Source organism: Lichenostomus cassidix, chromosome 2, assembly GCF_008360975.1.
Source record: "Lichenostomus cassidix isolate B80296 chromosome 2, HeHo_3.0, whole genome shotgun sequence".
Taxonomy (NCBI): domain Eukaryota; kingdom Metazoa; phylum Chordata; class Aves; order Passeriformes; family Meliphagidae; genus Lichenostomus; species Lichenostomus cassidix.
Genome location: NC_139482.1, coordinates 149,628,128 through 149,640,519, shown reverse-complemented (window position 1 = coordinate 149,640,519; position 12,392 = coordinate 149,628,128). Strand labels below are relative to the sequence as shown.

The following is a 12,392-nucleotide window of genomic DNA, read 5'->3' as shown; positions in this document are numbered from 1 at the left end:
CCCAGACAGATGTCAACTTTCTGCTGGTGGCAAAGGACATTTCAGTCCAGCAACTGAAGAAGAGATTTTGGGGTGGGGATCAGGTGAGGGTCTGAGGCTCACTGAATTGGAGGCTCCATTCCCTGCCACCTAAATTTCCTGTTTAGCATCACAGCTCTGCTTTACATAACCTGCATGCTGGCAGGTGAGGTGGGAGCTGAGAATAAACACCCCAGAGCAGACCTGACACAGGCAGTGAGAAAAAAACCTTCACTTTTGGCCCCTCTGAATCCCTTCTGCTTTTCATGGCCACGTCAGGTCTCTGGGAGGAGGACTTTCCTCCTCAGACCAAGATCAGACTTTGGGATCATCCCACCCTTAATCACAGCCCTTTTTGTCATGCCTCTCCCACCTCCCCAGGCCCTCTCCAGCCCACGCTATACACAAGACCACAATCAAAAACCCAATGAAATATCTCAGGAATGAGCCCCAGCAAAGGAAGCACCGTGGTGAATTTTCTTCCTGAAAGCCTCCAGAAGGAAAATGAAGCTGGGAACAAAACGAGGATGCCTTCTGTTGCCATCCCCTTGAACCAGACCCAAAAATTAAGTTTTTCCTAGGAATTAAAGTGGTTGATAGGGCTGCTGAGAGCAGCTCCCCTCAGGAGGTAGCTTGGATCCTGCCTTTTCTAGGACATCTGTAATTACACTGGAAAACTGCTCACCCTCAGGTAAGAAGCTCCCCCTCAGCAGCTCGGAGGCTGCAGGAGTAAAACAAGCAGTGAAGAAGCCCCGAGAATGAATGAAACAATTTGGGGAATATTTAGGGGAAGCTGATTTGCAATTCCAGTCGCAGGCTCGTGAAGAGCCTCCGAGGGTTACCTGACCTGCCTGTCAAGTGGGAAATGAGGTTTTCATGCCAGACATCCACAGAGGTGACGGGGACAGTGCAAGACCCGTGAGAGGAGAGCCCAACCAGCCCTCCCACCCCAACACCCCCCAGCCACCCTCCACTCACCCAGGAACTCCGCTCCGTTGCTGTCCTTGGGGCTGCTCACGCAGTTCTCCAGGTAAATCCCATCCTTGTAGCAATCCTCCTTCTTCCTGGTGAACCCCAGGATCTCGCTGGCCTGATCCAGAACCTCTCCTCCCGAGCAGGAGCACGGGGTCTGCATGATGCCACACGGGTGGGAGCTGCTGCTGATGGCCAGGCAGGCGTCCAGCCACTTGCAGAGCATCTGGCAGGCGGCTTTGCTGGGGTTCCTGTTGCCCACCACCAGATATTCCACCGAGAAGTCCCTCTCCTGAGCCTTGGTGGGCTTCCACCTCATGGGCCAGGTGTCCACACCCGGCGGGGCCGTCTGCTTCATCTGCAGGAATTGTTTGTTGGACTGGAGGAAGGCAAAGCGGGTGGAGCCATCGCAGAGCTTCAACACATCGTCGAAGCTCTCCATGCCCAGGTAGGTGCGGGTGGACTCCAGGAAGGAGTCGAACTGGTAGGTGCGGATGTGCTGGTGGTCACATACGCCGGAGGGCTTGAGGATCTTCATGTACAAAGTGTACCTGCGAGGGTCTGGGTTCTGGATAATCCAAGAGCAGAGAGAGGAGTTCAACGGGAAGACGGCGAAGGAGGAGAAATACCCGAAGAATTTCCCTTGGACCAAAGTGGTGCAGGGAGTTTGTGCCAGGTCCAGAGCGACCACGGTCCACACAAAGTAGAGTGGAGATACCAAAAGCAGGTTCAGGGCAGATCCAATGCTCCTCATCCTAGGTCTCTGGTCCTCTGGAACTCAAAGTAAATGTCAAGCAGGTGCCAGATCCTGGACATAACAGGGACCAGCGTAGAGGAAAAGCAGAGTTTAAGAGGCTCTGGATCAGAAATCAAGCCAATCCTCCCATGTCTGGACTTGAGCTCCCTCCTGTGGCCATAAACAACACCTGGAAAAAACGGGGAAGGGAAGGAGGAGGGGAGAGAAAGAGAAGAGATTTGGGATTTGGGGGTTTTGGCAGCAGTTTGTTGTTGTTCTTTTCATTAACCCTTCGCAAGCTGAGAAGACATGCAGCACCTCCAGTCCCAGCACTTCTCACAATGCAGCCCCACATCACCGTCCCCACGCTAGGTTTGGGGGTGTTCCCATCCCTGGGGTGCCCTAACCCCCAGGAGAGACCCAACTTGACTCCCCCGGGGTGAACAGAGCTGTGAACTCCTTCCCCAGCACCCTCTGCCCATGCAGATCCCTCTGCTGAGCCGAGCAGAGCCTCGGCTGTGAATTTTAACCATCTCCCCAAAGAAAACAGGATTAATCTCTGCTTTAGGGAGTTTCCAGCGCTCTCCATCCCAAGGCAGCCAGGATGCTGATTCAACTCCGATTTCAGGCTGCACCTGGGGAGAGTGGGCTGGAGGTCAGCCTGGGCAGCTGGGCTCTGCCTCCTCTCTTCCTTCTGCTAGCATTTGTTTTTTAGCCTCTTTATGTCTCTCCTTTTCTCTCTCCGTTCCACCAAAACAGTGCAGGGAAGGGAGCTGTTGTTCAGTAACCCAGCCCTGGTGTACCCTGAGGCCAGGCAGGATAATGGATGGGAATGCACACCCAGTACAGGAGCAAAAAAGGGCAACAGAAGCAGATTTTATGTCTTCTCATATCAGGCAGCCACATCTTCTTTCACCCCTGAGAGAAGGACACCCCAAAGCTCGCAGTACTGTAGCCAGGCTTAGAGTATCTGCAGAGAGTGAGAGAACAGAGAGCCCTCTGTGCCACCCCTAGGACCTCCTTCAGCCCCCAAAACCCTTCATCCAGAGCAGAATCCACCCTGCAATGCCCTAAGGACCCATTCCCTGCAGCCCCCTGCAGCATGGATTCCTCCTGCAGCCCAGCCCTGTTCCCCCTCTGTGCCAAAGAGGCTCCTCTGCTCTCCTGTAAATCTCCCTCTTCCTTACCCCGACAAAAGACTCTCCTATTCCCTCTTCCCTCCATCTCTCCTCCTTCCAGGAGAGAAGAAAGAAGGGGAAATAAGATCAATAGCAGGATTTTCCTCATTTTGTCCCCCCTCCCTATGCAGTGTCCACCCCCAGGTGTCCCCACTGCTGTCCCCAGCTCTGTTAACAGCTGTAGGAGGGCTAGACCCTCCAAGTGTGGGGCAGGACTTCTCCACTGCACATCTCACAGCCTTGGTACCTTTTCCTTCCCACCTTTCCTTCCCCCTTTCCAGTTTTTTCCTTTCCTCCCCTCTAGCCTCACCCCAGGTAGAGAAAATCAGGAGTTTCCCTGTGGCTGAGGCTCATCCTGACCCTGCAGCACTTGCTGCCTCCCAAAAAGAGCTGCTGCCCCATTTCAGAAGGACAAAGGGGGTCCTGGGAGGAAGATTTCCCCCCTGTCAAGTCAGACAACTGCCGTGATTTCGGGAGGTTCTGTGGTTCACAGTGAAAAGCAAGCTCAGGGCTTCAGCAGTGAAATGCAAACAGCCCAATTCCTGAGGTGCAAACATTGCCCTGGGCTGAAATCCCCAAATAACTCAATCATCTGGGATGTGTTTCTCCATGATCAGGGACCACAGTGGCACTTCCAGGACGGAATTTGGGTGAGAGTCATCTGCACCAAGGGAGGAGGGAAAATATATTTTTCATTGCATTGATCCACCTCCAGCCCTGTGGTGTCCCCACTGCTGTCCCCAGTGCTGCCACCTCCCACCCCAATCCAGGCTCTGCCTTCCCAAGCTGCAAACAGAGGAAGCTTTCACCACAGCCATACAAATTCCCAGCAAATCCACGGTTCAGGCAGCTAAACCCAGTCCCAGGAGAGACTGAAAAAGGAAAAATAAGAGATGAGAAGCCCACAGACCCTTCTGTGCATCTGGGAAGGGATGAGAAGCTAAATGCACCTCCACATTCACTCAGTTTCTCTCCCTGCTGTATATCAAAGACTTGTCTGTGGATCTTCCTTCCTCTGCCAAAGGCTTTTATTTTGGGCAGGAAAGGGTTAGGGAACTCTAAAGTCAGACCTGCTATTTGTGTTTCATCCCAGCTTCAAATCACTGCAGCCCCAGCCAGCAGGTTCCTGAGTGTGTGTTAGACCTGACACTAATCAGCATGGAGTCCAAATGCATTTGGACTTAAATTTTTTACAAGTCAGATCCCCACTCCTGGCTGGTTTGCAGTCTACAAAGCTCGACAGTGCAAATCTCCCCTTGCCAGACTCCTGCCTGCCTGCAGGAGCAGAATTCAGGAATGAAAAGGGGATGCAAACCTGGGCTTGCTTGCAATGAAAACAACAGGCATCCACCAAGCATCCTGTAGATTTGCAGAGAGGTCATCCTGATTAGCAGGAGGAACTGCCGAGAAATGACTGTGAAGGATTTAAATATGAGATTTGGGAGCTGAAAGGCCCTTGCTTTAGCTGAGCCTCTGAAAGGGGCCACTGGCTCTTTTAGGGCAGTTCTGGAGCAGCTCATTCTGTTTGCAAATCCAAAGTTTACCCAACCTTCTCACTGATGAGCTGGCCAGGGTCACAGAATTATGCAATATATTGATTTAGAAGGAACCCACAAGGATCACAGAATCACAGAGTGGTTTGGGTTGGAAAGGACCTTAAAGCTCATTTTGTCCAACTCCCCTGCCATGGGCAGGGACACCTTCCACTATCCCAGATTGCTCCAAACCCTGTCCAGCCTGGTCTTGACACTTCCAGGGAATCCAGAATCTCTCTGGACAACCTGTGCCAGAGCCTCACCACCCTCTGAGTAAAGAATTTCTTCCCAATATCCAATCTAAACCTGCCCTGTGTCAGTGGGAAGCCAATCCCCCTTGTCCTGTCACTCCATGCTCTTGCAAATAGTATCTCCATCTTTCTTGTCATCTTGACCTCTGGTCCAGACCATAAACCTGCCTCTCCTGGTTGGAAGCAGGAGCCAGCAGTGCCTCCATAGCAACCAGATGATGAGGAGACAGGGTTTGTTTTGAAATCCAGTCCCTAATGGTGACTTCAGCGCCTGGGATTCAGCCCAGGACTCCTGCTCTCCACAAACTCAATTTTTCTCACGCTGACCACAGACCTGCTTCTGTCTGAGGATGTGGTGAGCACAAAACAAATCCCCCCTCGCTGCCCCTGCCTGGAAAAAGCACCATGAAAGCCAACAAACTTTAACCAGACCTGTTAATGGCACTCTGTGTTATGGTTGTTAGGTCTCACAATTGATTTCCCCTCAGCGCAGTCCCATGTGGAAGATTTCACCACAAGGAGCATAAATATCTTTTTTTTTCTCCTTCAGCAGATCCCTGCTGAAGTGGGAATATCTACTCAGAGCAGAAGTGGATGGGCAAAAGTCCCTCCACACCTGGATTTTGGGCACAACAGGTGTTGGACCTGGCAGGCAGCAAAGATGCAACAGGCAGCTGAGTGGCTGCTGCATTTCAACAGAGAGATCCATCTACAGTTTCATCCCCAAAAAATCCCAAGGGGGACATATAACCAGAGGCTACAGCCTGCAGCTGGAGAAGTGATATTAAATGAGTGAGAAAAACAGATTATTGCAGTGTTGGAGGCCACGTTCCTGTGGCACACAAATTTGCCAACATTCCCATGGTTGTTGCCACAGTCAGAGTCTAGGTAGCCTGGCTATTTCTGGAATTTTGAGTGATGGAAGACATCCCTGCCTGGTCCCATCGTTTGGCTCCAGTCTGGAGCACATTTGGAGCCACCTTTCCTTCCAGTCCTGTGCCCTGGGAGATGAGTCTGGCAGAGCAAAGCCTGGGGACAGCTGGTGACACTGGAGCACCTTGGGCTGTCCTTCACCTGCGTTTCTCAAGGACAAACCAAAGGACAAAAATATTGTTGCCTTTGTGAGTTCCTGTCAGAAACAACTTTTCATATTAAGAAACTCAGAGAAAGAGGATGAAAAATTTGGTCTGAATGTTCCTTGATCACCTTATGCAGATGTCAGAGGTGACAAAGAAGGGGAATGTGAAGAGCTGTGAGCCACCAGCGAGGCTCCTGGACCCTCACACACCTGGGCACAGCCCTGGTAAGCTTTTCTACCTCCTTGCTGAGTATTTGTCATCCCACTCTGGCACCCACTGAACAGAAACACAACCTGGGATAGCTCAAATCAAAACCAGGTGAGGTTTAAATCACAGGCTACACCTGGGCTGCTGCCCAAGGGGTTTAGGCATCTAGTTTGCACTCATCCCACTGAATTTTGGAACCCAAGGGGTTTGGGTTTCCAGGTTGCACTGGTCCCACTGAATTCTGGAGCCTGCAAGCCATAGAATCATCCAATTATTAAGGTTGGAAAAAACCTCCAAGGTCACCAAGTCCAGGCTTTGACCACACACCACCTTGATGGGCTCTGTCTTCCTGTGGGAATGATCCACCCTCATGTCCCTGCTTAAATTTTGCCCAAATTCTGCACACCCACAGCCCTCCTGGGGAGCCAGGCAGTGTGGGGTGTGCAAGCAGAGCTCAGGACATCCCCAGATTTTGCCCACAACTGCCTTCACCCTCTGCCTGAATAGCCCCACGAGCTGATTCATCCCATCCCACCAAGACCTCCCAGATGGACACCTCCAAACTGGTGTGCCCAGCTCTGCAGAAATGCCCAGCCCGGGGATTTCAGCTCTGGCTGGGCAGGAGGAGCTCCTGGGATGGTGGCAGTGCTGCCATGCCTTGCTTTCCCAAAATCCCTGCATGGCTCAGTCCTCCCACGAGGGAAGGGCACTGTCCCTGCTGGAGCATCCACCACATTGCTGGGCCGTGCTGGTGACACTGTTGGAGCAGCAGCCTGGATGTGGCCAATGGAGGGCACTCTTAGACATCTACACAAACACACAAACACTCCATGGGAAAAAAAAATAAATAAAAAGGGGGAAAAAAATCAAGATGACTGCAGAAAGGACATCCTTCCCCACTGCTGCCTGTAGGAGCATTTCCAGCAGCTCTCCCTGATCTGTTCCCACTGGTTCAGCAGTTCCAGCTCCTCTCTCTCTTCCCACTGGCTCCAGATGTGCCACTGTCCAAGATTTACTTCCCTCTGCTTTCCCTTCTGCTGACCTTGGTGCACGGCTGACATCCCAGCAGGGTGAAAACCACTCTCATCAAGCTAATCCTCCTTTCCTGGGGCTTCCCATTTCCCTGTCAGAAGGTCCCCAGATATCACACAAAATATCCCTTCTGCCTGAGGCACAAAACCGCCTGGCCCTGAAAAGCTCATCCCTTGCCACTCTGAGAAAACACAGGAAAGGAGTTTGTTCTGTCCTTATTCACAAGGAACTGTTAGCAGGGGGAAAAAAAAAAAAAAAAAAAGCTGCAACAGCTTGGGAATTTTATTTTTGCGAGGGAGCAAAGCAGAGTGGAAATGCCTGGAAAAACACGGTGGCATCTGTGAGCTGACAGCACAGAGAGGAGTCAGGAAGGGCTCAGACCTGGGTGGTGTTGGGCTCTGCTGGGCTGCAGGGAGAGGAATTAACCCTGGAAAGCACCCAGGGAATTTGGACAGGTCCTGGAGCATCACTCCTTCCATAAAATCTGTGCTCAGTATCAGGGGTTTTCCTTAATTTTATTTTTTTATGGTCCCTGGAAGTGTTCAAGGCTAGGTCAGAGGGCTTTGAGCAAGGTGGTCTAGGGAAAGGTGTCCCTGCCCATGGCAGAGGGGATGGAATTAGGTGATTTTTAAGGTTTCTTCCAACCCAAACAACTCCACGATTTTCAAAACACAGATTCCTGCATGGCTCCCTGACATCCTGGAATATTTGCTCCATCTCTGTAGAGACTGATGAGCTACCCCTGCCTCTCTCTGAGTCTCCTGAGTGCAGAGAAACCCAAAATCTCACCTGCCGGCTTTGTTAATAAATTCTATATATACACACCAGCATCCTTCATCCCAAATTTTCCCAGCTCCAAACTGGAAAGGCATCTGCCTTAGGGGGTGACCCCAGCAGATATGGAACAGCCTGCAGGAACAGCATTAATAGGGTGGGAAATAGTTGATTCTGTGATGGGAATTGGCTTGTGGGGCAGAATCCTGACCCTATTTCAACTTCCAAAGGCTGGAAGAGGGGATTTGGGAAAGGGGAGGGCTGGGGAATGGGAAATATCTAGAAATGGATCATACTGGGGTGTCCTGAGGGGCTTTCAACCACATCGAGGAAACTCCAAAGCCCCTGAGCTTTGGTTGAACTCTCCCATCTACAGTCTCCTTCAGCACTGGGGAGGGGGAGACACAATCAGGGGCAGCCAGAGGCCAGATCTGAATCCTGGCTCCAGGATTTGTGAACACTGTCAGCAAAGCATCTCTGCCAATTCATGCTTCAGCTTTCCCACCTGAAAAGATGGATGTGAGAAGCATCCTCTGCTTTCCTTTAGCACCCCGTGATCTGAAAAATTCCAGCAGAGAGCTGGAGATGGTGATTCATTTCCAACCAACGAGGATTTCATCCCAAAAGGAGATTAATTTAAAGACTAAAATGTCTGTTCCAGATCATATTAACTGTGGATGGGCTCATAACTAAAACTCCCAGGGTTTAGCACATCAGGCTCAGTTCCTTGCTCTGGATGACTTTTTTTCAGTGAGTGGGATCAGGGGACAGCTGAGCACCAAGACTGGACCTCAAAATCCAGGATCCAGTGAAAATTCTGTAGGGAAAAGCCTGGCCAGCAAGGAGGGCCAGCTGTGCTCCATCTGCTCCCAGATGTGGCTGCCTGAGGGAAGGCTCTGCTGCCTCAGCCAGGTGTTGTCTGTGCTCTCAGTGTCTTTTAAGCATCACCTCATCCTGATCTGCAGCTGGTTTTGTCCTATGTGGGTGAAAAGATTTTGGAGTTGCCTGCTGGGAGCCCTGGCACCACTTGGGGTTTCTCAAGGATTTTATAGGAGTGGCTTTGATGATGTTGCACAGCAAAGTCAGGGAGCATGTGGAGGTTCTTGGCAGAAGGTTGTTGATGGTCATAATGTTCCACCTTTCCCTGCCTCAGTTTACCTCAGGTTAAGGAAATCAGATTAAATCCCAGTTAAGAGTTGGATTACAGCAATCCTGGTGGGAGTTCCCAGGCCTTTCCTCACCTCCAGGGGAACTCACAATCCCTCTGATCCTGGTAAAATCAGCTTTTCCTCCACACCACCCATGCTCCCTGCCTGGCCCAACTCCCACCATCCTCATCAGTGGTTCCACCTGAGGAAAAACACCACAAATGCCATGGCTTCTACACCAGCAAATCCCAGAAAAATCCCATTTTCCCTGATGCCTTATTCCTGCCTGCCAGTGCTCACAGCCAACCCTTTGGGGTCTTTTTTCTACTCTACCACCCTGCCCCTGGGTGTGAGGGTTACACAAGAGGGCCTCTGAGGGCAAGGTCACCCTAATGAGTGAACAGGAGCTCTTCCATCGTTGCTCATTGGAGCTGGGAAGGGCGGTGGGATTGATTGGGAATTCGGCTGGAGGTTAAAAGCACTGGCATTAGCTGGGGAGCTAAGTGGGAACGCCCCGGGGATGAAGGGGATTTAGGGAGGGGCTGTGAGTGCAGGATGAGGCTCAGGTTTGCAGGGGGACGTGCAGAGGGATGTTTGGCAAGGCTAAAACTGGGCTTGGGGGTTCACAGGGCAACTCACTCCTGCATCCCATATAAATCCCACACAAATCCCACACATCACACTCATTCTCTGGCCCCTGAGCCTTGACAAATTCCTGTTTCTATGGCTAAAGTGCCTATTCCCAAAGCAGAACAGCCTTGCAGTGTTTAATGCCTCTCCTGAGCTATGCCCAGGCATGGTCTGGGGTGGGGATTGTTGGCTGAGGTGAAAACCCCATCAGAAAGTGTCCTGAGATGTGTAGGCAGTGCTGCCACTGTGTTTCAGGCCATATTTTAGGAAGAAATTCATCCCTTTGAGAGCACTGAGGCCCTGGCACAGGTTGTCCAGAGAAGCTGTGGATTCCCCATTCCTGGAAGTGTTCAAGGTCAGGTTTGGAGCAGCCTGGGATAGTGGAAGGTGTCCCTGCCCCATGGCAGGGGGTTGGAACTGCATGATCTTTATGGTTTCTTCCAACCCAAACCCTCTGATGATTTGAGGATTACACATCCTGGCTCACTGGAATCACTGATGCAGGCATGGCTACAGAGGATAAAGAAATGCAGGTGCCTTGGCCAAGAAAACGAGCTGTGCTACTGCTGTTCTGGACTGGAATAGATGATCTTTAAAAGTTCCTTCCAGACCAGTCCACCCAATGATTCCATGACTCCATGACTTTTGTTCCTTCCCTAAAGAACTGTTCTTCCATTTACTATGCAAAGGTGCAGGGATGTTATATTAAGCCACAAAAATTATGTCCACACTGCCAAAGCATCCACAGAGCCTGAAAATAAAACTGTCACATCTGCCCCAACATCTGGGGTGGAACACCAGCTGGATTTGACACTTCTCCTGCCCCATGGCATCTTGGACCTGGGCTGCCCATGGGAAAGAAAAGGGGATGAAGATCCAAGCAGCTGTTTTTGTAACCAGCTCCAGGCTAGGATCTGCACAAGCTCAATTCCTAGTGCTTGCCCCAGCACCAGCAAAGGAGATTTCCACTTTGCTGCTCTCCAGCTCATACCTGGCTGGGGCTGATCGGCAGCAGGAGATGACCTGAACCCTTTGACCAGACCCAGTGTATGGAAAAATTAATGTGGGCTCTTCTTCTGATTCCTTCCATGGCTTTGAATGACTGTTCCTCAGTTTCCCCCCAACCAGACCAACACTATTCACACTCCCCCAGTGATGGGGATAAATTTCCTAGGCAGCAGCTGGGAAAAGATGGAAAGACTGCATCAGAGCCCAATTTTGCATCAGCCCTGAAGGTGCACCATGCTGTTTTTGAATGCTGCTGTCTCAGCAAAGTTAAAACTGGATTGGGAACATTTCCCCTTCTGACAACAGGAATTCAGCTTGCAATTTTAGGCATTCAGTTTCCAATGCCCAGTGAGGACGTCATTAAATTGCACACAGAAGGACCGTAAGATCCTATTGCTCAGATTTGCAATTTTCCAGCAAGAGGAGGCTGGAGATTCAGGCTGTGGCAGCAAAAGACACTTAAAATACAGGTTTCTTTAGTAAAAACCAGAACTGTGACCATCCCTGGCCTTAATTTCACTGTCCCTAGAGTGAGGACCACAAAAGAACTTGAATTCTAGGACTGCTTAAGCAGTGGGAGAATTTCCATCTGCTTCCACACAGTCTGAAATGAGGGATTTTGGAGCCTTCTGATACCACACAAATGTGGGCAAATGGGAACTTCCCAGTGCCATGGAGATGGTAGAAATATCTGAGCTTGAGCAGGATGTGGAACCTTTCCACCAAGTTGAGCACAGCCCCTGAAGGTGGAGAGAAACAAAGCAAATCCCTTTTAAAGCCTCAAGTTTCCATGGTTTTGGATCCAGCCATGACCTTGAAGCAGCAGAAGCCTGCAACCTGCACTGACAAAGCAGAAGGATGATAAATTTCTGTGTTCCTGCAGCACCTTCTCCCCAAGGTCCTGGAGGGACGTAGGGAGCAGCGGTGAATTAAAGCTCGTGACGCAGGGAGCCATCCTCACTGACCCCAAAGCCTGAGCACCAACTGAAGGAAGTAGTTTTTCACACAGCTCATAATTCAATCGGGGACCTCATTGCCACAGGATGCTGCGGAGGCTAAAGGCATAAAAGAGTGACAAAATGGATTAGAGGGTCTGTGGAGGAAAGGCCAATCCACTGCTGGTGAGCACGAAGGTCTGGGTGCAGCTGCTAGTCTTGGGGTGGCTCTCTTTGCTTTGCCTTCAGCCTTTTGTGGGTCATCCAGGTGGATTTGGATGGCCCTGAAATTTGGTGAAATCTTCCTCAATTCCAATACAGACTCAGGGATGAAGGATGAAGAGTAGCCTGAGGAAGAGGGTTTGAGGATACTGGTGGATGAGAGGCTGGACACAAGCTGGCAGTGGGAGATTGCAGCTCAGAAATCCATGATTCTCTGATGATGATTCTATTCCATTCCATGATTCTATGACTCTATGACTTTTGTTCCTTCCCTAAAGATCCATTTTTCCATTTACTATAGAAAGGTACAGGGAAATTATATTAAGCAACAAAAATTATGTCCACACTGCCAAACCATCTACAGAGCCTGAAAATAAAAGGAATGTCACAAGTCATAACCATGTTGCTAAAACCTCCCAAAATGGGTTGGCCTGATCCATTCTCTCTCTTCCCTCTGTGGGAAGGCAGCCCTTGAGATGGGTCGTGATCCTGACCTCAATTCTTCTGGAATGTCATGGAAGGGCAGTGCCTGAGCTAACCATGCTGGACAGCAAAGGATCCTGCCTGCTGTGCTCCCTAGAGATTCCCCTTTTCCTTGCAGCCTCCCCAGGGCAGAAACTGCCTTCTAGGCTCCCCTGAAACAAATCCTAGGATGCTGGAATGTGGA

At 50.7% G+C, this 12,392-nt stretch overlaps 1 protein-coding gene across 10 annotated transcripts in view; it reads right to left on the bottom strand.

The window, feature by feature from the left end:
* ADGRB1 (adhesion G protein-coupled receptor B1) overlaps positions 1-12,392 on the bottom strand; it is a 276,988-nt gene that overhangs the window by 195,692 nt on the left and 68,904 nt on the right. For all 10 annotated transcript variants that reach the window (XM_085053675.1, XM_085053680.1, XM_085053673.1 and 7 more), the window contains exon 2: positions 997-1,916. In XM_085053675.1, the coding sequence (XP_084909801.1) occupies positions 997-1,744 (748 nt within the window). In that variant the 5' untranslated portion in view covers positions 1,745-1,916. The remainder of the gene's footprint in view (positions 1-996; positions 1,917-12,392) is intronic.